Here is a 25,674-nt window from a genome sequence, read left to right on the forward strand (position 1 = left end):
TAGAGAAATGATTAAAAAGCCAATTTGCCTTTAATGAGCAACAAAGAGTACTGAATTAATTTTGGGAATAGTAGAAAAGGAATGAATGTGAGGTGGCAAAAGAGGAATGGGGGAGGGAATAACACACATGCTCTTTGTCCTTGTCATTATGGAAAGCAGAAAAGCCCATAGAGAGAGCCTGACTTGACCAGATCCTACTCTCACAGGCAGTCCTAGGGTGATCCTGAGCTCTGGTCAGTCTCTAACATGCTTCTCAACATGACCCCACAGGCCCCTCAAGTCCCAAGATGATAAGGCGGAAGACCTGCCTCTTGTCAACTGCAGCTCTTGGGTAGGCGGTAGACACCTCCAGAGTATATGAGCTGTTGGTCTCGAACTTTCTTCTGCAAAAAGCCTTGCAATTCCTGCAGATCTATCTCAGTCACCACTGGGCCCGTCATCACAAACATTTTAAGCATGCTATGGATGCGCTCCAGAGACAAGCTCTCCAAGTTGGTCAGCATAGCCTGAATATATGTCCAGAATAGCTACAGAGCAAAGAAACCAAGAGAATGAGTCAAGATGTATCCATCTGCCTTTCCCCCATTCCTAATCTGCCTAGAGTTCAGTAGACCAATGTGGGAGATGAGGTACCATCACAATGGTTCTGCTACCATCCAATCTCCTCCCATCTGTGTTTCCAGTTCCTCCTTGGCAAATTATAATAATGTCCCTCCCTTCCCATCTCCCCAGGCTAACATGATTTGAAGGACTAGCTGAGACAAATTCCTCATATCCCCTGAACTGAGCATCTCATCTTCTGTAGGATAACTGCTTCCCATGGCCTAGGCCATCTCTGGGAATCTCCAGGAGGTCTCCTTCTTAATGAGGAGTCCTCTAAGAATCAGATAAGAGGAGGTATCTGTGGATACACACAAGTGAGTGTTTCAAAATCAGCCTTTCAGCCAGGTCCTGGGACGGGGAATAAGGAGAGTTCATATTGTGGACTCATAAAATGCTGAGTTGGAAAGCTTTGAGTCTGGTCTGCTCAGTTTAGAGATACAAGGGCTTCTAGAAAGGAGTCACCATTGTTTTGCTGCATTCTCAATCCAACCCCCTCTGGCTCAGCCAGAAGTAGGCCCAGCTTAGCTCCTGCCCCACCTCCCATGGGGACCTGGCCTCTGGGGAGGCTCCCTTCCCACTGCCTGGAGGAGTAGGACCAGGGACTGACCTGCAGCTCCTCTTCCTTCTGGTCAGCCTGTGAGGCCATGGCTGAGTCACCCTCCTCGTCGCTGTCCAGGAGCACCACCTTGTCTGCCCGGTCCCTAGGCTGTTCTTCCTCTATCACTGAGAAAGTGCCAGGGGGTTCCTCACGCAACACCCCCTGCTGCAGCCACAGAGCCATCTTGCGCCGCAAGGAGGCCACCGGAACCTTCAGCACCTCACTCAACTCCTCCAGGGACCAGCTACCTGGGGTCAAATGGAGGAATAAGATATAGAGAGGTGTAAGGGCATCTGTGTTATTGTGGACCTAGGTCCAAGACGAACAATGGCCAAACCAATCCCCTGCATGATCTGACCAATACTGTACTGCCCATTTCAGATATGTCTTTGAGTCCAGGGCACTCACTCTAAGATAAAGAAGTGAGGAATTCCATAACCAAATTTGAACTCTGTCTTAAAGAGAATGTCTATCAGCTAAGGCAAAAAGGGCTGAGCCCCAGTGATCACTCTTTCTTTGAAGGAATCCCAGAAACCTAACAGAAAGCTGGTCACCCTTCCCCAGCAAAACAGTCCTGGCAGTCCCAGTGATGCAAAAGCCAAAAAGCAGGAGGAAAGGATGACAAAAAGCTGGGCTGGATGCAAGAAGGTAAGTGTCTAATTTTCACTCAACTTCTTGCTACCCTATACCAATCAAGGACCATTTCAGAACCCAGAACAGAAAGTTTTTGTAATGTAACTGGTAGTATGAATGCTCCACTCTGAGTAAGAGCTGCTTGATGTTTAGTGAGGAAATAAACCCAGAAAATGAGCCTAAGAATTGAAAATCAAAAGTCCCCAAGTAGGACTATTAGTTCAGCCAGCTTAAAAGAATCATGAACTCCCAGGTCATCAACCTAGTCCCTTCACCCAGAGAATGCAAGGCAGCATCTAGACTGCAGTACGAAGGTAAGAAATGAACAAGGCAGGAGGAATCTTACTTTTGCTTTGGAAATGCAACAGGACAGCAGCATGTACTGGAGACACCGACAAGGAAAGGGTACGATCAGCCAGCTCCACATCTAGAGTCACCAGGCCCAAGTGGTGCTTCCAGCTCAGGGTCCTCATAGCCTGAGTGGAGACAGAAGAATCAGCAGAAGGTCCAGAAACTACTTGGTCTGTTTAGAGAAGAGTCTTACAAGTGGCTCCTCAATCTCACGCTGCTGTTTCTGCAAAATGGCCCTTATATTTCTGTGATTATTGTCAATACCCTTTCTATTTAGGCCAGAGTATTAGGAAAGGGGTTGTTCATGGTTCCTCTTCTATAATTTAACAGTGTACAGTAAACAGATAAACTACCAGGAGCCCAAATATTAGAAGAAATTGAAGAAACAATGATAAATGCTCAGAATGTTCTAAATCAGAGACCAAATATATATGAAAAAATTACCAGACATAGATGGCACCACAAAACATTGAAGGACATTGAAGGACCTCAAGAATGAAACTGATGAACCATTGGCTAAAACATGTAACCTGCCATTATAAATGGCTAGTGCATCCAAAGGTAGAAGTACTGTTGGCAGGCCCCTCAGGCACCAGAAGGCCCCCTAGAAACCAGAAACTGGTGACTGGTAAAATCAAGAAAGAGCAGACTCCACTGAACACTAAAGACAACACAGCCTATGTGATAAAAAGAAGTTCCACCTAATTCTTCTATTTTATGTGAGGAAAAAAGAAAGTATTTAAGCAAGGAAAAAACAATGGATTCAGTAAGCCTTTGACAAGGTACTGCACCAAATTAAAATTATGAGATTTATTAAAAACGCTATAAATGTTTTCTAAAGTTACAAAGCATAAACATGGACTTGTTGGATAAGTGCCAAATTACTATAATTAGAAGATGCTCCCTCCTTTAAAGATTGTCATAGGATTTAGAGACAGAAGAGATCCAAGAGATCACCTACCTCTAAAGTCCCTCATTTGACAAATGATAAAACTAAAGCTCACAGGTGACAAAGTAGCAAAACTGGAATATGAACAATATGCAAGAGCAAAGACAACTTGATTCAGCCCTGAATGCTACATTTGGGGTGAGATAAGCTGAAAATATAGACAACTCCAAGTTCTATTAGAATGCTAAGCTGTATGAAACACAGAATCTTTCTTTCCCAGGGGAAGTTTTCAGAGTTTTTAAGCATAAGGTTAATGGACTGAGGAGAGCCGATATTCAAGATATATTAAAACAATGGGAAGAGAAAACAATTTGTAGCCAATGACAAAGTAAAATTAACAATAGGAACTAAAAGAAAAATATCATTTGATAGAATTCTTAAATCACAATAGTTTACTCACGTTATATATTTAATTCAGATAGTTCTGGCTAATTTTTGTTTGGCTAATTATCAAACACTTAATTTATAATCGTTGTGTAAATCATGCCATGAAAATAGCATGAATTACTTTGTTTTGAAAGCTCACCTATGGGAAACCAAACTTTAAAACATGATTCACATGCACAGTTGAATAAGACAGACCACAAGAAATATTGGGTACAGGTCAAATCTGACAGAATAGGACTGACTTTTGGTGATATTTCTTAAGCTCTAATTTACTCAGAGGTCCCCTGCAACTCATCCAAGAATTTCCTAGCAGTCAAGTCACTCACAGATTTCACTACCATATTCTGGAATGATCTGATGCTAAAATAATCCCTTACTTACAAAATAATGTATATAAATGAGGAAAAGAGGGAACACTCCCCTCCCAGTTCCCTTACATGTTGGGGGGGATGGTACCTTCAGCTTCTCATATCTCTTGGAATAGGCTTCCATTGCCTCTTTGATCTGTTCTGGGAGCTCCAGCTTCTCCTCCTTGAGGGTTGGCCAAAACTCACTAGACAGGATGACAGCAATGAGGCTGAATGGGGGTCGCTCTTCCTCAGGGAGCCTTTCCTCCTCATCACGGATGTTGGCATTGATGCGCCGAGAGTCTGCCATGTCCTGGAGTGAAGTAGAGGACAGAGGACAGGTCATGTCTGGAGTGCCTGGGGTGGGTTCAGGAGTCAGGCTGCATCCAGAATTAGGGAGGGAAGATGATTAACAAAGATGGGAAAGGCATCTTCCAGAGGAGAGCAGCCCATTGGGTTTCTGAGTATGGAAACTGAGATGCACTCTGCACAACTTAGAGAGAGAACTTCCTCCCCAAAGGGACACTAACCTTCAACATGACCTCACAGTAGTGCATCTGGGCCTCACCAAAACGGAGCTTCAGCAATTCCACATTGCGGATTTCCCTAGAAATGAAAAGACAACTATATCAGGGCTGGGGAACAAGATCTTCCATGTGCCAGGGAAGGGATGTCTAAATCTGACAATTCACAAAGAGTACGGGTTATGGTGATGGCTTTCTTTCTTAACATCAAAGAGACCTAAACAATCTAACTACCCCTGAGGAAGAAGTGAGAGGATATAATAAATATCCAAACATGGACTTCGATAACTGGAGGGAACATTTTATTTTGGGGGCTCTCCATGCATTTTTTCTCTTTCCTATCTCTACTCTCACTTCCATCTCTCTACCCATTAAAAAAGTAATTATAAACTCATATAATTTAGAGATGCAAGGTACCTTAGAAACCACCCACTCCAACTCCTATATTTTAAAGTTGAAGGAATTAAGGACTGGTGGGATAGGTAAATTGCCTATAGTAAACAGTTAGCAAACTGCTATTGGGATGTGTATCCAAGTCCTCTTACCCGAGAGTTCTCTCTGTTCTACTATATCACAAGGGTTCATGAATCTTCCCTGAGACCTTGAACTAACCGGGAAGTTGTTTGGAGATCAGGACAACTGAGAAGTTCTGAAAGGTTGCTGTGAAATATGAAATATTTCCTAGAGATCTCAAATGTTCTGATAAGTCTTCCCCAACCCTTCCCTAAAGAGCAAAATGGATCAAAATCTCTGGGGATGCCAAATTGCTTAAATGCCTAGGAATCCCTGAGACCAACAATTCAGGTCTGCCAAGAAAAGAGATCCTCCATTAACGGCAGTGAGTATCCTGACTTCTTCTCAGCCCCCTCTTGTGGGCAACTCTGAAAGAGCATTATGGGAACCCTGCTCCAAGCCAAGAAGGGTGCCTTTCCTAAAAGTGAATGTTAATTCACGGTTATATACATATAAAATTCACAGTAATACACAAAAGCTGCAGAGTCTTCTCCTACAGAGTTGCCAGTCCTATTGTCCAAGAGAAAATATTTATAACATTTGTGATATTTATAACAGCATCTTTTGTAGTAGCAAAGAAATGGATACAAAGAGGGAGTCCATCATTTGAAGAACGGCTGAATAAATTCTAGCAAAAAATACTGTACTAGAATGACATGAGCTATCACAAGAAATGATAAATATGAAAAATTCACAAAAACTTGGAGATTTCTATGAAATGATGCAGAGCAAATTAAGCACAGTCAGAAGACAATTTACAAGATGACTGCAAAAATGAAAATAACATCAACATACTTCACACTCTGATCAATGTAGTAACCAGTTATGATTTCAAAAGACTGATAGTGAATCATGCCTCCCTGCCTGTTGGCAGAGATGCACTGGACCAGAAGTACAGAATGAAGTACACATTTTTAAGCATAACCTACATATATTCCTTTGTTTTACTTAACAATATCTATTAATTACAAGGACAATTTGGATCATCATTAGGAAGTGCCTACGATACAGATAAAGGAAAAGAGGATCAATAAAGCCTTTCAAATATGTACATAAAACCCTATTTCTAGGGGGTTACATCTAACAAACAAGTTACTGGAAACAAGGAAGGGAATCACGGCTTATCTTTAACAGTAATAGTTTCACTGAGCAGAGTAGACCTTACAAATAAATGCAATTAGAAGAAATTGCTCACTTGATAATCCCTTTCCTAGTCTCTGAGGGCCTCATTTAGGTCAGAAGAGAATCAGATCTCTTCTTCAAAGATATTGTGCCTTGGATACCAGAGTACAATGCAACAAAGACTCCTCTCCCCTTAAAAACCAACTTACCTCTCAGCACTGTAATTGAACTGATGGAGAAGGCGGTCAGCAAGTAGTGTTCGGTACTCATTGATAAAGAGATCTTTGCTGCCATAGATACTGACCAACAGGCTGATGATGTCTGAGGAGCGGCGTTTTGAGCTTGACTTCCCTAGAGACACAGGCAACAAAGCCAGAATATTAGAGAGAGGTTCTAGATCCACTGGCAGAGACAGGAATGTGCTGCTGGCAGCAGAGGGACCCCAGGGCACATGAGCCCACCCTGGCTTTCTCAAGCCCCAAATGAGCAAAGCCATTATGCATTACAGTACCAGATGATTTCCTGAAAATCATTCTCATTATACCAGACCAATGGTCCCCAACCAGTCGATCAGTGTCTAACAATAGACTTAAAAGACTTACCAAACAGATTATCAAACCAGCTATTGCTATCATCCCATTCTCCTCCCCAGCTTGCCAGGGTTCCAAGTAGAAAGTATGACTGGTGGCAGCAACCACTGCCACCCTTCCACATCAAGGACTTTAACACAACCCCTGACTCCAGCCCCACCAGTGATCTTAAGACTTCTGGGTAAATGAAAGCAGTCAGGCCTCTTGAGAAAAAAATCTAGGAATACCTACCCTAGACACCACTCCTGTCAAAAGAGTGGGAAGAGAGAAGGATCAGTCTTGTAGGATGCTAGAGAAATAAAGGATGAAAGTAAAACTGTGTGTCTATGTGTAAGGAGAGGAGGGTGGGACAGGGGATCTGAAACTATCACTATCAGCAGGGCTCCCCTGCTGATAAAAAACAATACTACTGACTCATTCAGGCTGCCTGCCAGGGGAGGCAGAAGAGAAAACCCAATAAGACTTAAGATCAGGGCCAGGGAGGGAATGAAGGAAGGTAGGAGTGAAAAGATAGCTATTGGAGACTCATGGGAGACAACTGGGGTGAACTACAGTGGGAAGGAGAGCAAGCAAGATAGCAAGTGAGAACTGTGCGTTTAATCCCAAAAGAGTGCTTTTTTATGCCAGTTTTTCTGTGTCCAGAGCACAGGTGTGAGGTTTGTTTAGCTGCTGCTCTCAGGAAGGAAGCAGGCAGAAATCCAGAGGGAGATACTCCAGGCTAATATATTCCTCTCCTTTTATTGGAGTAGCAGCAGGAGCTATGAAATGAAAGGGTACAGAGCAGAGAACCTGAGATAAGGAAATACGCAGCCCCTGCCTCAGAGATTGTGTGCACTTCAACAGGATAAATTAAGCTGCATGTCTGAGTTCCACAGACAGTTTTCTAAAGCAAGGGCTTCCTTTCTGGCCTCCAGTGCCACCTATGCTATCTATCTAATTCTACATATATAATAAAGAGATGACAGATTACAGACCAAATAAATAAGGCATAGATAGGTTCAATATCTGTTATGAATAACTTGGCTCTTGAGCTCAATATTCACCCAACTGGGAAATCACAAGCTCATATCTGACAAAGATCTCCAATTAAAACTTGACCATTCATAAAAAGAAAACCCTTCCCATCCCATTCCTGGCTTCCTCAAAGAGGTCCACTGGAGTCTATTAATGATGGAGCTGGTTCCTTAAACCTCATTTTGCATCCCAATCTTGCTCATGTGCCTTCACTATAGTTCACCCCCAAATGACAACCCAAGGCACCCCAAAGCTATCTATCCCTTCTTGGGACACTAAAGTAAGGATCACCCCACAAACTTAGCTTTAAGGTTCTCAGCAAACAGAAATGAGACCAATGAAAAAACAGAACCAATGGGGGAAAAAAAAACAAACAAAACTAAGTCTACCCTAAATATATACAAGGCCAGATCTTCAATGCTGCCCTTCCCACCAAGCAGAAACCCCCAAAAGCCCATGGCAGGCTAGGGAGCTACCCTAGCGAGAGCCATCTAACCTGGATCTGCATCCACTGGGTCTGGCACCCAGTCTTCCGGCTCACAGATGTCATCATCACTCTCCTGGCCATTTTCCAGCGTCACCGGGTCAGCCTTGGAGAGCTCGTGAGCCAAGTCCCCAGAACCCTCAGCATCACCAGTCAGCCCAGCTACAATCTGCCTCACAGTGTCTTCCCGTGTCCTGTCAGGGTGAGACCATGTGTGGTCATGACATGGGGCCAAACCATCAGCTCCCAGCCCTGGAGATCCCTGCATGGTCACAGCCATAGTAATAAATAGTCCTGGTCTAGCACTAAGAGAATTAGAAATGATACCCCTTTTTGCTAAGATAGAAATCATATTTTATTGGATATAAATGCTTATACATGTAAATCTATAAAGGAAAATAACTGACAGAAAACAGGGAGGCAAATAAGATGATGTCTTGCAGAGCATCGGTATAAACAAAGGGGAAAAACAGCAGGAAATGAAATTTCTAAGTATATGTAGAGAACAGTGGGTTTACAAGGAGGAATTAACCAAGCAGGTGGAGAACAAATTGAGAAGTTGACCTAGTAGGGACACCTTATAGAAAGACTAGTGGAGGATACCACGTGAGGGATTCCTGACCACTAGGAAGATCAACTGGAGTTGGGATAGCTGTGCACAGGATAGGCCTGAGCTCAGGGCTTGTTCCTGGGGCAGAACATCTTGCTTCTTCATTACTCAGTCTAAAAGGGATAAAAGTATATAACTCTGGTTTTAATTGTTGGGCTGGGACAAAGTAGAACTAGGAAGACAAGCCAGACCTCCCCAAGTAGGGTAAAGTGCTAAATCGGGGAAATGGAACGAGAATCCAAACCCAAGGAAATCTTTCAAGGAGCCTTCTCTCTTAAGCAACCCTCTGTAACTACATTAGACAACTGTAATATCCTATCTCCCCCAGGCAATTTGTCCTCAGAAACTTTTCACAGGACAATAAAAATTTCTTGCCTTCTGCAGAGCTGTCTTGTACATGATATTATCAATAGCTCAGTAAAGAGAAGTATGAATGAATGATTGATAATAAAGGGCTGAAGTCTCTGAAGGGATGAAAGAGATGGGTATCTTATTTTCTGTTACTCTCTCTCACCTCAGGTATCGTCGTATAGGTTCACAAGCCACTTCCAGGATGACCATGGAGGAGTCCAGCTCCCGAAGGGCTTTGATGGCTGAGATATAGAGGGTGATGATATCTGATGTATTTACCCCTGAAATAGAAGACAGCAGAAGAACAACAGTTGAAATACCTCAAGGATACCCATATCAGATTTAAAAAGCAAGTTAGAAGAATAAGCTCTCAGGAAGTTGAACAATAGAAATACAGGTGGCCAGGGTACTCAAGCAAATAAGGGATTGGAGAAATTTTGCCCCTTCCTAAAAAGTATTTGTTTAAAGCCCCTTATGTTGTTCTCAATTCTTCAATCAGCATTTCAGAGAAAGAACATTTAACATTCACTTTCCCTTCCACTCCCAAGATATTTGATCTGACTTTGTTCCCTGCTCTATTCTGCATGTGAAATAAGAAAGACTAGGTATATCCACTCTATCCAGATTCCTGAACCATGTTCCTACTGCAAAGCTCTTCTGTGTAGTATCAAATAGCATTAATGACTCCATTTTGCTTTTAGTCACCATTTTGTGAAGTTGTTTCAAGTCATAAGATTATTATGCCCTCTGACCCAAAAAATCACCTGAGTTAAAAAATGTCACAAAATGGCCCCTTTTTCTTCTCTCCTCAAGTCTCCTGAATTTCTCCCAATCCCCTCCAGCCAATCCTCACCTTATTGTTTCTAGATCTCCTCCTCCAATAAGAATCAAAGTAGCTTAACCATTTCATCCTATTTTTCATTCCCTTCAAATTGTATGTTAACTGGACAAAAACCTGGGTTCTTGGCTACCAAAAGCTCTGAAATTGGTTTTGTTTTGCAACCATGTGCATATGTACTGCTAAATAAATCACTTATCTAGATGATGCCTAATTTTATTATTTAACTTTAACATCTAACGGTGAGGTATTTTCTTAATTTTGCAAAGTATCAAGGGTTCTAACTCAAACATGGTCTATTTAGTTGTTTCATTTTTTCAAATGAAGAACAGAAGGTACCTCAGTGTCACAAAGAGAATAATATTCTTTGCTTCTCTTCTACATCCTGAGAGCTATACTCAAATTCTATTATAAGTTCAGTTTTCACAAACATGAAAACTAAGACCCAAGAACATGAAAGAAATAACAATAAAAGGTTTGAAGACTCCATGACAAACAAACCTAATTATCCTACAAAATGAGAGAGAAGCTGGATAGTGAGACCCAGAGCAATGACCTTTGATGAACAGAACCAACCTGGGTGAAGGAGACGGGTCTCAAGAGCTGCTTTAAGGGAGCTGAGCAATTGCTGTCTCTGGTTGGTCCTTTCCAGGCAGTATTTCAAATCTTCAATAGCTGGTTTAGACTCTGGAAAATCTAGAAATTAGACAAAGAGTGCTGTAAAATCTTATCACTGTGAGCTCAAACTAGTATATTAAAAATACCCTACACCTATGCAGATACAACACAAGCTATAAACATACAAAATTAAAGTGCACATACATGCATTATGCAAAGAACTCCTGATATCCACACTTTTGCTCTCATCTGAGATCTTAAGATCAAAAATGAACCCATAGAGGGAAAAAAGAGGTAGTTTCAACTTCTAACCACTTGAAGAATTCAAATCTAAGAAAATTTTGACTATACAGAAATAGGGAAAGTAGGTCACACAATGAATCCAGGTAGCTCAGGAAAATGTTCACTTAACTAATTCAGTAAAGTAAAAAATTAATCCTTACTTCAGCCAGACTAGGAAAGCCTTAACCTGAGTAGGGAGAGAAATGGGGTGAGAAGAAAAGATGAATATATACAGCAGTATGCATAGTCATGAGTCCAGTCCAATTGAGAACTGGGGAGCAAATCTGTCATCTGGTGAGGATGGTGGTACCTAAGCATAGAACCTCTACAAACTGGGTTTGGAATGCTCCCTGTCCCAGAACCTACTACATATGGAAATATGACTTATTCCACGCTAAATCACTAAACCTTCTGAAGAAACACACAGGGGACAACTCTGATAGCAAGAGCTCCCCATTCTTGGTCCCTCTCTGGAATGGAGTTTAGGGACCTCTTTACCCTAGAACTTACTGTCACCTGAGAGATATCTACTTAGCTCTAAATAATCATCAAGCATGCAAACACCAAGGTGCTCAGCCATGACCAAATGGCACTAAATTTAAATCTGACTGGGCTCCTAGGGACCCAAACATCAAATCGTTATTAACTCAGATGTTCCATCCAATCAGCTTGCTAACTCAATTCTTTCCTTCCCCAGTCCCCAGAGACGTGTTACTATAAAACCTTGGAAGGCAGGAACCTCAGTAAAATGGAACTTCCCTCAAACTAAGGTAAGTAAATTCCTTCTTCCTCCTGATCCTCCTCCCCCCCCAATCCTTGTCATTAACTGCTGCCTACAAAAGCAAAAACAAAGCACAAAACCCTTTTACTCTGCAACCACTCATTGTCTTTTTAGCTCCATCCTGTTCACCCCTACTTTTCTATTGTGCCCTCTTTGGGAAGTTCATACTATTATGATTATTATGGTAATATATGCTATATATGGCATATATGTGCATATATATATGTGGTAATACATATAATACATAATATATTATGATGATTATTAGGATAAAACTTCCTTTTATCCTAAACCTCTTCCTCTCACACTCATCTTCTTGCATTCAGAAAAATCTCTCTTCCCTTCACAACTATGACCAAACAGCTGACGAGTTCAACTATACACCATGATCTACTGTTCAATCATGTGATCTATAACCCTTACAATTTGCCAAGAATGAAGTGTGAATCAAACCTATCCTCTATCATCTGTATTCACAATCATACGGTGGAATACTTCTGCAGAAAATCATACCATTGTAATGCCTGATGCTACACAGAAATCCTTTCATTCTTTCCTAAAATCATAGTCCTTGTGGTAACTCTTCCAACGTTTCTCTTTTTTCCTCAAGCCCTATGTGACGCACAATTCCTTCCCTCACTAGAAAATCCTGACTTTGACTTCTACTGAACAAAACAGAGATCATCCTTCATCAAGAACATTTCTTCCTTTAAGATTCAGTTCATGGTTCATCTTCTACATGAAGTCTTCTTGATTCCCCCAACTACTAGTAGCCTCCTTCCCAAATTACTCTGTACTTATCTGATTTGTATAGGGTTTTTTTTATATTTATGCCAGATATCATTTTATTTGCAACTAAGCTAGCACATGAATAGAGGGTTAGGATTAGAGTCAGAAAGGCCTGACTTCAAATCTTGCCTCAGACACTTATTAACAATGTGACGCTGGGCAAATCACTTCATCACTGTCTGCTTCAGTTTCCTCATTTATAAAAGGAGAAAATAATAGCATCTTTTTCTCAGGATTGTTTTGAGAATAAAGGCATTTTTAAAGAATTTTGCAGTTAATTAAGACAACTCTAAGATACCACTACACACCTGTCAGATTGGCTAAGATGACAGGAAAAAATAATGATGATTGTTGGAGGGGATGCGGGAAAACTGGGACATTGATGCATTGTTGGTGGAGTTGTGAACGAATCCAACCATTCTGGAGAGCAATTTGGAACTATGCTCAAAAAGTTATCAAACTGTGCATACCCTTTGATCCGGCAGTGTTACTACTGGGATTATATCCCAAAGAGATTATAAAGAAGGGAAAGGGACCTATATGTGCACAAATGTTTGTGCCAGCCCTCTTTGTAGTGGCTAGAAACTGGAAACTGAGTGGATGCCCATCAGTTGGAGAATGGCTGAATAAATTGTGGTATATGAATATTATGGAATATTATTGTTCTGTAAGAAACGACCAACAGGATGATTTCAGAAAGGCCTGGAGAGACTTACACGAACTGATGCTGAGTGAAATGAGCAGGACCAGGAGATCATTATATACTTCAACAACAATACTATATGATGACCAGTTCTGATGGACCTGGCCATCCTCAGCAATGAGATCAACCAAATCATTTCCAACGGAGCAGTAATGAACTGAACCAGCTACGCCCAGAGAAAGAACTCTGGGAGATGACTAAAAATCATTACATTGAATTCCCAATTCCTATATTTATGCCCACCTGCATTTTTGATTTCCTTCACAAGCTAATTGTACAATATGTCAGAGTCTGATTCTTTTTGTACAGCAAAATAACGGTTTGGTCATGTATACTTATTGTGTATCTAATTTATATTTTAATATATTTAACATCTACTGGTTATCCTGCCATCTGGAGGAGGGGGTGGGGGGTAAGAGGTGAAAAATTGGAACAAGAGGTTTGGCAATTGTTAATACTGTAAAGTTACCCATGCACATAACCTGTAAATAAAAGGCTATTAAATAAAAATAAAAATAAAGAATTTTGCAGTTGCTAGCTATTATAATTACTATTCCCGGGGTTATTATGACAATCAAATGAAATAACAAATGTAAAGAATTTAATTTGTTGAGTGGATACCCATTAGTTGGGGAATGGCTGAATAAGTTAAGGTATATGAATGAAATGGAGTATTATTGTTCTATAAGAAACAATCCAGCAAGATGACTTCAGAAAGAGGCCTGGAGGGACTTACATGAACTGATGCTAAATGAAGTGAGTAGAACGAAGAGAACATTATATACAGCAACAATATGATTATGTGATGATCATGTGGATGTGGTTCTTTTCAACCTTGAGGTGAATCAGTCCAGTTCCAATGGGCTTGTGATGGAAAGAGCTATCCACACCCTGAGAGAGGACTATGTAGGCTGAGTGTGGATTACAATTTATTATTTTCATCTTTGTTGTTGTTGTTGATGTTTGCTAGCTTGTGTTTTTGTTTCTTTTAAATGTAGAAATACGTTTAGAAGAATTGAACATGTTTAACCTATATTGTATTACTTGCTGCATAGGATAAGGAACGAGGTAAGCAGAGAGGGAAAAAAATTTGGAACATAAAGTTTTGCAAAGATGAATGTTGAAAACTATCTTTGCATGTATTTGGAAAAATAAAAAGTTATTATAAGAAAATTTAGTTTGTGTTTGGCATGTAGTAAGTCTTGCACATTTATATAATAAGCACTATGTAAATGTTAGCTATGATTATTTTAGATACTATTATTGTTCTTGTTATTAAATTTTGCTCTTTTCCCCACTAGAATGTAAACTCCTTATAAGTCAGGATCATTTCAATCTTTGCATTTGTATCCCTAGCACCTCACAACATTCTTGGCAGCCAGTAGGAACTTAAAGGTTTACTGACTGAATAACTGATAGGCTCCTTCCTCTTCTCTCTTCTGTACCTTTAAAACCTTCCACATATTATCTTATTGTCTTCTTTTCTGTAGTCTCTGAGAAGGAGATTGTCTTTCTTTAGGTCAAGCCCAATACTAGGGCCAATATTTTAACATCTTTTTCTCCTTTTAGATTCACCTAATCCACCTCAATCATCTGGTCCCTTAATGCCACCTCTTCTGAGAGCTGGTCCTATCAATCATTCTTTTTTCTTCTTTCACTTTCTCTTTATTTGCTGGCTTGATATTTAAGAACATATCCAGGTCTCCCATATCTTTAAAAATCCTTCATTTGACTCTGCAATCATACTATATCTCTTCTCCCTTTTAGCACTAAACTCTCAGAATTAGTCAATTTATATTTAGTGTTTCCATTTCCTCATCTCCCACTCATGCACTAGTCTCTGATAATCTGGTATCTGACACCACCACTTAATTAAAATTATTTTCTCCAAGGTTACATGTGATTTCTTAATTATTAAATTTGCCTGGGGCAGCTAGACAACACAATAGATAGAATACCAGCCCTGGAGACAGGAGGACCCAAATCCGGCCTCAGACACTTAATACTTCCTAGCTATGTGACTCTGGGCAAGCCATTTAACCACAATTGTCTTGCAAAACAAAACAAAAAAAAAACCTTATTAAATCTGCCCTTTAAAAAAAACTAAATTAAAATTTTTTTCTCCTTCCCACTTCTCATCAAGTGGGAAAAGAAAAGATAAACCAAGTCCTTATAACAAATAATCATGGCCAAGTGAAACAAATTCCCGAATGGATGTGTCCAAAAATCTGTTTCTTTCTTCATCTTGAGTCCCTAACAGGAGATGGGGGCATGCTTCATCATCAGTCTTCTTTCTACCCTCATCCTACCTGACACAGTGTGCAACTTTTAACACTGAATCACTTCCTATTCCAGAATATTTTCTCTTCCCTTGGTGACTCTAACAGCACTCTTCTCATTTTCCTCTTTCCTGACTGACTATCCTATTTCCTTTGCTAAGTCATCCTCTATCTCTTACCTCTAACTATGAGAATCCTTCAAAGATGTATAGTGTGACAGTGATTTATGTTCTCTTTCTATTCAAAAAGTTCTAATAACTCCCCTTCAACTTTGAGGATAAAACAAAACCTTCTCAGTCTGGCATCTAAAACCATCAATGATCTGGTTCATCTTTACATCCTATGTTCCAGTACTGTAGTGAGATTTTTTTGGATTTTGTATCCCCAACTCCTTGCACATAGTAGGCACTTAGTAAATACTTACTGAATTGAACTGATGCTTACCACGGATGATGCTGAAGAGCTCTTCAATTCGCATGGTGGCATAGATTCGGTAAAAAAACCTCTGTACATGACAGCGCCAGCGTCTCAGGGTACTGCTGGCTTCAGGGACTGTGGGACCCATAGGGTTATCCTGTAGGAACACCTTGCTGAGCCAGCCAATTACCTTCTCTATCCACTGTCAAAAGAAAACAGAAAGGTTTATCTACTGCCCTAGTTAACAAGTTTCATTAACCTGTAATGCAATATTAGAAACTGAGGCTTCTAAAATTCTTTGCTGGTTGATCTTAGGAGATATACTAATGTATAATGATAACTTGTTTTTATGTAACATTTAACAACTGATAAAATGAATGTTTATGTATGATTTTCAAGGTCTATGATCAAAGCCCTGGCCAGATTAATAGCCCAATACAATTTCTTTTGTTTTGTTTTGCTTTTTTGTCCTTTTTTTTTTGGCTGCAGCTATAAGCTTTATTCTGAGTTTCTATTCTCATGATAACTCACAAATCTTGCTGACTTACTACCCATTTAAGCTAACTACTTTCAACTAGGCTCCCACTTCAGCAAAGCAATCCTGTTATATCTCCCTAATTGGTTCCCTATTACACTGATTACAATTGCTGTTTCAGTCTTTTTCTTTTTTCTTCCAAATCTCTCATGCCAATTCCTACTCTCACTCTTCCTGATGAAGATCTCCACTTATATTTTGTTGGGGGGGAGGGGGGGGGAAGAATTTGTTTGTTAGGAGTTCCATCTTTTTCATCCCATATCCTTCTGACATTCTCTTTCCCTTCCTCCCCCACCCCCCACTATCTATTTCTCCATTCTAGTATCTGATAATGAGGCCATTTCAAAGACTAACTGTTAAACATTTATCCATAATCCTATTCCCTCTTGTCTTCATCATCAGTTTGCCTTCATCACCAAATCCACTTTCTAATTTTCATTCTCTTCCTATCTATTAGCACTTTTTTTGCTATCTATAACTCCAAATCTCCCCCACCCTTTGGGAGAAAAAAAATACATTTTTTTTTTTTTAAATGCAGTAAAGAGACCAGAAGGCCAGAAAGAACAGATAAGCCAGACAACTTTGAAAACTAAAGTTAAAGGCTGAATTTATCATATATACTTAAAAAACAAACAAACAAGTAATACCTACTATACCCGTAGTTTTTGGTACAATTCATTCTCTTTCTATTCTACTATATATGTGGAAATGTCCATTTTTATTTGGGGTTGATTAAATTCAAAAGAAAAATAAATTTTAAAATAAAAAACCCTCAATTGATCATACCATGTCTGCTTTATATCTGTCTTTCCTTTCTTGGCTTAACTCCTTGGAAAAAAAACATCTATAATCAGGAATTTGCCTCTTCTAACTCTAAATCCTTTGCAATCTGGCTTCCAATCTCAGTATTCAACTGAAACAACTCTCCAAAATTACCAATATTTCTGAATTGCCAAATATAAAGAACTCTTCTCAATTCTTATCCTTCATGACCTCTCTTCAGCATCTGATAATGTTGTTCAACAGCAGCACCTGGCATGATACAGATGAAGAAGAAACCATGAGAAGTTAATATGGAAACCAAAAGAGCAGTTTTGGTTTCCATACTAAGGTTCTAAAAATAGTCCTTTTTTTTTTTTTTTTAAATCTCCTTATTCTCACTTGGTAAGCTCATCAGCTACTTGGGGATTTAATTATCTATGAAGATAATTCCCAGATCTATTTGTGTAATCATAGTCTTTCCTGTCATGCATCACAAATTGCTTGTTAAGACACTTTGATCTGAATGTTCCCCAGATATCTCAAATTCAACAACATAACATCTCAAATCCAAAACAGAACTCCTTAAATTCTCTCTCAAACCTTCTCTCTTCTAAATTTCCCTATTATTGTAAAGAGCAACATTATCCTTCTAATCATTCACATTCAAAGCCTCAGCATCATTATTGGCTTTTCTCTTCTTCATCCTACTTATCCAATTAGTTTATTAATCCTGTAATTTCTTTCCCTTCAATACCTCTTAAACATGTCTCCTTTCTATTCAAACAGCTACTACTTTGGTAGAGGATTTCCATCACCTTTCTCACTTTGACTAATGCAACATCCTTCTAATTTGTCTTTCTGCCTCCCTTCCTCCTTATTCTATCCAATTTATCCTCTACAACAGAGGTGGGGAATCTTTTTTTGCAAAGGGACAGTTAGATATTTATAACATTATTCGAGGGTCATACAAAATTATCAACTTAAAAATTCAAATGGTAGGAGGTTGTTATATCTAGCTTTCAACTCATCATCACCTGCAGTTGACTTGGCAGGACCTGACCAAATAATTTCACGGGCCTTACGGGTTTCTCACCCCATTCTACAGATACCACAGTCTTTTTTTCCCAAAGTACAGATGACTATGTCTGTCTGTCTTTCAATTTCTTTGTCTCCATTCCACACACACTCCATTCTACTTATTTCTTTGACTCTTAGAATTCCTGGCATTTCTCTAAAACCCAGCCAAAATGATATCTCTTCTGGGGGGAGCCTTTCCTGGTCCCTCTAGCTGCTCAGGTTATTGCCTCTAATATCATATTCCATGTACTCTGCATTTATTCTGTATTTTCTTTTCTTCTGGTGATTATATCCAATTTATCCTGTCTGTTGTTTGTTTGCTGCTTGTTTTCATGTTGTCTCTTCCATTAGATTATGAATTCCTTGAGGGCAGGGACTATTTTGGCCTTTTTTTGCATCCCTATTACTTAGCACAGTACCTAGCACATAGTAGATGTTTAATAAATGCTTGCTGACTTGACTTGACTTACATATGCTATCCTCACCTCAACAGAATACAAGATTCTTGATAGCAGGGATTGTTATTTTTTTCTTAGTATACCTAGTGCTTAAGCACAATCCCTGACACATATGATTAATGACACAAATGTTTAATAAATATTTGCTAATTGGCTGATATTCTAGCTCTGACAGTACCAGAGACAATAACTTAAATGCATAAAATGTATTAAAAAGTTATGTACAGGGGCAGCTAGGTTAGAGCACCAGCTGAAGTCAGGAGGAGCCGAGTTCAAATTTGATCTCAGATACTTAACGCATCCTATCTGTGTGACCCTGGACAAGTCACTTAACCCCAATTGCTTCAGCAAAAGAAAAAAAAAGTTATGTACAGATACACATTTGCATGTATTCATTATATATCTATAAATGAGTTGGAAACATAATATCATGATTGGCTTGCTAATAGATGTACCAAAATGTATACCTTCCAAATGATTATTCTCATTTATTCAGAAAAGTCCCCTTAATGATTATTTCAAAAATGTTGCCAGTGATCAAAGAATTTCTAGAAATACTCCTTTCAAAATCTCTTCTTAGTCTTGGCACATTCTTCTGAATAGCCTCAATGAAGGAAAATCTTTATCCTTTGGAAATAGATTGGGTTTTTAGTGACATCAAAGTCATTGAAAAACTTCTCTGATGATTAGAATGGGTGATCATAATAGGTAATAAATTTTGAAATTGTTACTACAAAGTTAATAAGTCCTTCAATTAGATTTATAAAACACTAAATGCATACTTTGTATAGTGCACTACATTAGGAATCAAGAAGATACAAAGTTTAAATCAAACACAGAGCTTTCCCATGAGTTCTACTCTAGTAGTTTTTTTTTTTTCATTTTAGCTGATAAATTATTTCCTCAAGAATTTCCAAAAGAGGAATTTCAAAAATGTTTGGAGCAATAGCTTTACTGTTGAATAGTTTTCCAAGGACAAAATTTGTTTGGAGATATGAGTTGTCTTGTCAATTAAGAGAATATCATGTATCTCCTTCTCTTTATTATAACTTCCTTTCTCCCCCTTCTCTTCTAATTATGCTATAGTCTTATTAGTGGTATTCGAGACTAAAAAAATTGCTAAGCATTGTTTTAGATTCTTTAGGTAGTTGTTACTCAGTCATGTCCAACTTTTTGTATCCCCATAAGGAGTTTTCTTAGCAAAGATACTGACGTGGTTTGCCATTTCCTTCTCCAGCTCATTTAAAATTAGGAAACTGAAGCAAAAAGGATTAAGTGACTTATTTTGACCAGGGTCATAGAGCTACTGAGGCTAGAGTTTAATTCAGATCTTCCTGCCTCCAGACCTGGCAGTGTACCTACTGTTCTACCTGGCCACTCCCTTTGGGTAATAAAAAATGTTTTTTGTCTCCTGGGGATTGGAGTGAGCCATTAGTTTTTCTTTTCAATTTCCAAGCTTTATGACAGTGAAAGGCAGGACAAGCCAGAAGCCTGTCCATGGTATACACTGTATAACCAAAAGGAGGCTCTATCACAAATCATTTACCATCTCTAGGCTAAATGTCCTTATCAGTAAAATGAAAAGGTTAGATTTGATCTCCAGAGTATCTTTCAGCTCTAAATCCCATAAATGATTTCTTCTTTTTTTGGCAAAAGTGAGAAAACAGACCCAGACTCAGAAACTAGATCCTAAATAGTGATATGTTCAAGTGAGCATTCAGAATTTATTTGTGGAATTATTGACAGAGCAACTTCCCCCATCTAGGACACCTGAATGTTTTGTTTTTGAGTAACCCAAACGAAGACAAGGGAAGACTCACTCAAGTCCAGATCAGTGCAGTAGGAGCAAAAAAGAAACAAAGTTTCTTCTGCATTTGAGGTATTAACAACCAAGATTAGAATACTTGAGGTTAAAAAGAAAGTGGCAATATTCTGGGTTATCCAGAATATAATCCACTTTTGTTTCATCTTGATATCTTAGACCAAGAGTAAACCACCTAATGAAATTAACACAACTTTAGCTTAAGAAAATAATACCTAGCATAGGCTGGCTTAATATTAATATTAAAAAGGCATTTCCTAATTTTTAAAGTATAAAGGCTTCACTATGCCCAAAAAGTTATCAAACTGTGCATACCCTTTGGATCCAGCAGTGTCTCTACTGGGCTTATACCCCAAAGAGATACTAAAAAAGGGAAAGGGACCTGTATGTGCCAAAATGTTTGTGGCACCCCTGTTTGTAGTGGCCAGAAGCTGGAAAATGAATGGATGCCCATCAATTGGAGAATGGTTGGGTAAACTCTGGTATATGAATGTTATGGAATATTATTGTTCTGTAAGAAATGACCAGCAGGACGAATACAGAGAGGATTGGCAAAACTTACATGAACTGATGCTGAGCAAAATGAGCAGAACCAGGAAATCATTATATACCTCAACAGCGATACTGTGTGAGGATGTATTCTGATGCAAGTGGATTTCTTCAACAAAGACAAGATCTAACTTAGTTTCAATTGATCAAGGATGGACAGAAGCAGCTACACCCAAAGAAAGAACACTAGGAAATGAATGTAAACTGCTTGCATTTTTGTTCTTCTTCCCAGGTTATTTATACTTTCTAAATCCAATTCTCCCTGAGCAACAAGAAAACTGTTCGGTTCTACACACATATATTGTATCCAAGATCTACTGTAATCTATTTAACATGTATAGGACTGCTTGCCATCTTTGGGGAGAGGGTGGAAGGGAAGGGAAAAATCGGAACAGAAGTGAGTGCAAGGGATAATGTTGTAAAAAATTACCCTGGCATAGGTTCTGTCAATAAAAAGTTATTTAATAAAAATAAATAAATAAATAAAGTATAAAGGCTTCTATTGGAAAATAGGGCTGTGTCATGTTTCAACTTCTTAGCAATCCAAGTTTTCCTCCCCCTTACTTGAGAGGAAGGATTGGCTATGCTTGTTTCACCAGAAATGTAATTTTACATTGCATATTAAAATTTGGCTATCTCCTCCTTCACCCCCACCTCAGATGAAGAGGTTGTCCTTTTCTCTGCCAAGTCAACCTCTCTAACCTGCACCTTTGATCCTATTCTATTCCATTCTCTCAAAGAGACTAATCATTCTATCATTTCCATTCTCACTAATCTTCATCTCTCTAGCTAATTACTTATTCCCTACTGCCTACAAACATGTTCATATCTCCTCATCATTAAACTAAAACTATTCCCCCCAAAGCTACCAATGATCTCAATTGTCAAATATGATGGCTTTTCTCAATTCTTATCCTTCTTTGCTTCTCTGCAGCTTTTGATCATACCCTTTTACTGGAAACTCTCTCCTCTATAGGAAGATAATAAGTTTTTGACTGACTATCCTCTTTCACTCTACTTTGTCAGATTTTCATCAGGGTCACTATTGTTCCCTCCCACCTTTGCATATGAGCTCCCTGAAAAAAGAAATTATGTTTTTGCATTCTTTGTATCCTCAGCATTTTACAGTGTCTAGCACATAGCAAGGACTTTATAAGTTTATTAAATGACTGAATGATTAACATCATCACACTCACAAGAGCCTATATGAAGCCTAGGCCACAGCTAATAACGCATGCGTGGACAAGAACCATGAAGGAACAACAAAAACCCTCCTCCTAAATCTGTTCAACTACAAGATAAACAAAAAGATTATCTGTATATTCTACCACTCTAAATTTATATTTTGATCCAATTTTTAATTAATTCTCTCCTACTTGTGTTCTCTAAAGAAATATAAAGTCACAAAGAGAACTTACCTCCTGAAATTCATTCAAGAAAGATCTTTCATATTCTCCCCGACATCGACGTTCCATCCTTTCCTCAATCATCCGGTGCAAGATAGTTGTAACTGCATCAGCACTGACTCTCTCCAACAAGTTTAGCCTGTGCCTGAAGGGAAGCCAGTGTTCAAAAATTTTATCCCAAGCCATTTGAAGGAACAGCTGAAGCAAGGGATTCAAGAAAAGAGATTCAGAAAGTATCAAATATGAGACTACAAATGAGAAATTAAGTCCTTCAAACAGGACCTGGACCTAAATCCAGACAGATTAAGTTGCCAGCCTCTGTATGCTCTTTTCTCTACCCCAAAATATTTAAGCCATCCTCACCCTCCAGCAAAAAATTCATTACCATTAGATCCACCATTTCAGTTTGTAGCTCATTACTAACAATGGTCACTGTTAAAATAAATATGTTAAATCTGTAAAAGTAAGAGAACAAAGTTCCCAAGGTTCATCAGTACCCCCTACAAAACAGGATTCTGACAGCATTAGCTGAACAGACTAAATTTTGTTGAGGGATAAAGTCCAAGAAAAACACTGCAGTGGGAGTTTCTAGGCAATTAGCAGGTTGGAAGTAGCTAAAAGTGAGGAGAGAAGCACAGACGAGGTGGTCTATTTCCGCTGAAGGACTTGCCCTCAAGGATGATAAAGGATCGGAAAATCTGCTGAGAATATAGGATTTCTTAACTTTAAATGATGAAGCAACACAAGTCTGACCACCAGGTGTCCCCACAGATCAGTCAACAGAGAAGTAAACATGGCTCCAATGTATGTACTGGCACTTCTGGATAAAGATAACTATTCAACTTGCTCTTTCCTACCACTGAAAAAATTTGTAAAAATTCTGCTTAGATAAAGATACGGATTTAAACTGTAATGACAAATACACTCTTAAAAACAATCAACCACATATTTTGTGTGTATCTTGCTCTTCCCACCAGCCTTGTATGGCCCAGAAGGGAGTCCCTCAGAGAACCATACTTAGAGACTCACTTTGGATATAACTAGTATAGCTACAGTAAAAATCTATGGACCAAAAAACTTTCAAGTCCACTTCAGGGCACATTTACAGCAGTTTTTCCAATACAAAAAAAAAAAAAAAATTCAGCATAAAAGAACTTTGATAATTCACTTGGATTTCATCAAAATAAAATCCAATCCATGAAAATCAGGAACCCCAAAGGTAAAACTAGAAATCTTAGTCCTTTTAGCAAAATATCTTACATATTGCTGAAAAGCAAAATTCTTTCCCCAAAACTCTTTACTGTCTCTTAAGTACTTCTAGAGAATGCTAGTAATTTTGGATATGAAAATAAAAAGCCATACACTAATCATCTCTTTCAGAATACAAAACAAGGAACCTCAAGGGCCACCTGGTCCCATCACTAACCATAATATGAATTATATCTATAGTGTTGCTAATAAGCAGTCAGCAATCATTCACTTGAAACTCTCCAATGACAGGGGACACAAGACAATCACTTTTATGACTTATTCTCTATTGAATGCAATTCAAGTCCAGGAATAGGTGAAGAGATGAAAACACGGTAATATAATCAATGCCTAAAAGTGTGAATTAATTATTCTATTTTCTACTAATTATTTAGCACTTTACATTTTTTTATGCATTCCTTGCAATTAGGAATAAAGAAAGTGGGGCCTTAAGATAGCATAAAATCCTCTTCTACTTCCCAGAAGTAACGGATTTCCTCTACTCCAGCTTTGTTAAATCTTGCCTGATATTAGGGAAAGTGACTAGGCTAGGAAATATTTATTATAGGATAATAAAATTTAGAGCTAGAAGGGATCTGACAGATGATTAAACCTGATTGCTTTATTCCACAGAGATCTCTGAAACCAAAAGAAGCAGAGGGATTTGCCCAACATCACAGCAGCTTCAAGTTGTAATCACTTACAATATCTCACTAAGCTGTTGGAATTGTTCCAAAGCCACTGAGCACCAGCACAATTCCTTAGCACTGTTGCAGCCACCACACTCTTGGTTCTCTGGAGACCCACTCTCTTCCAAGTCACCTTGGTCCAGCTCTGGCTCACTCATGCTACTTTCACTCATCCCTTCATCCCCTTTCTTTTTTTTCTGTTGGTGCATGTAGATTTTAAAGGTACGCCCATAGAACTGTTGGATCATCTCCTGAAAGGTCTTTGTGGTAGAAAAGAACAAGATGGCTCTAAACATGGTATAGACTTTCTCCCGAAGACCCTGAGAGCCAGTCCCCAGCAACAAGCCCATTTGTGTCCACTTTTCCAGCAGATCCAAGCTATTGAGGTAGGGGTCCAGCCGACACTTGAGCAAGCCAAAGGCTTCCAGGAGGAGCAGGATGCACTGGGGCTCTTCCACAGAGTTTTCATACTGAGCAATGGCATTCCAAAACTCAGGAGCGATGTTAGATTGCAGGTCGGTCTGAAGCACTTCTGTAAACCATTCCTCCAGGATGGAGTGAAGTTCATAGCACTTCAGCACCTCCACAGCAGCCTGAAGTTCCTCTTCTTTCAAACTCACCGCTCCACTTGGCCTGGAAGCTGCCTGGAGAGCACAGAACTCATAAGGACAGGGCCAAGAAGGGCCAGAAAAAAGTATGTGCTTCCCTCAGAGCGTCTCTAAAACAAAGGGGTAAAGGAGCTCTAAGGGTCAGCCGGAAGAGGGAGAAGGCTGCGGAGAGTCAGGACGCGGGGGGAGGGGAGTTAAAGAGAGAGAGAAATAAGGGGGGGAACCTAAGTCACCCTTTGGGGTCTTAGAGGCATGAGGGGCAGGAGCTGTGGGGCAGGCGCCGAAGGCCCCCCTGAGAAGAGGGACTGGATAGGGGGATGGGACGAGGGGGAGAAGGAGAGTGGGGCTAGACCTAAGAAGAGGGATGGGTTTGGGGGCCGAGGGCGAGGGGGGGGGGGGGATGGGCCCGGGTGGACGAGCCCGCCCGCCGGAGAGTGGTCCTCACCAGCCCCAGCGCGGCGGGCGGCACCAGCCCAGTGCTCACGGTACTCCAAGCCACTGACAGCTCGGCCCCCGGAGCCCCGCAAGCTGCACTCTCCACCATGGCCGCCACCGTCGCCATTTGCGCTGTCAGGCTTGGAACTCGCTCCCGCCCCCGCTCCGGTTCCGGTTCCGGCTCCGGCTCCGGCTCCGGCTCCGGCTCCGGCTCCGACACCGACTCCCACTCCCACGCCAGCTGCAGCTTCTAGCTCCCGCTGTTTCAGAGGCTCGGCGCTTGGTCCCGGCGCGCGCCGCGA

At 39.9% G+C, this 25,674-nt stretch overlaps 1 protein-coding gene across 1 annotated transcript; it reads right to left on the reverse strand.

The window, feature by feature from the left end:
• ANAPC2 (anaphase promoting complex subunit 2) lies at window positions 1-25,644 on the reverse strand. The gene is made up of 13 exons (XM_031951899.1): window positions 25,383-25,644; window positions 24,345-24,973; window positions 22,405-22,537; window positions 15,811-15,985; window positions 10,491-10,610; window positions 9,240-9,357; window positions 8,128-8,309; window positions 6,237-6,378; window positions 4,399-4,474; window positions 3,978-4,181; window positions 2,181-2,310; window positions 1,211-1,449; window positions 1-527 (listed from the first exon to the last, which is right to left on the reverse strand). Exons 1-13 carry the CDS (start codon window positions 25,497-25,499, stop codon window positions 315-317), a joined length of 2,478 nt encoding a protein of 825 aa, XP_031807759.1. The 5' UTR covers window positions 25,500-25,644; the 3' UTR covers window positions 1-314.
• Between the last annotated feature and the right edge of the window lie 30 nt (window positions 25,645-25,674).

Source organism: Sarcophilus harrisii, chromosome 2 (assembly GCF_902635505.1).
Source record: "Sarcophilus harrisii chromosome 2, mSarHar1.11, whole genome shotgun sequence".
Taxonomy (NCBI): domain Eukaryota; kingdom Metazoa; phylum Chordata; class Mammalia; order Dasyuromorphia; family Dasyuridae; genus Sarcophilus; species Sarcophilus harrisii.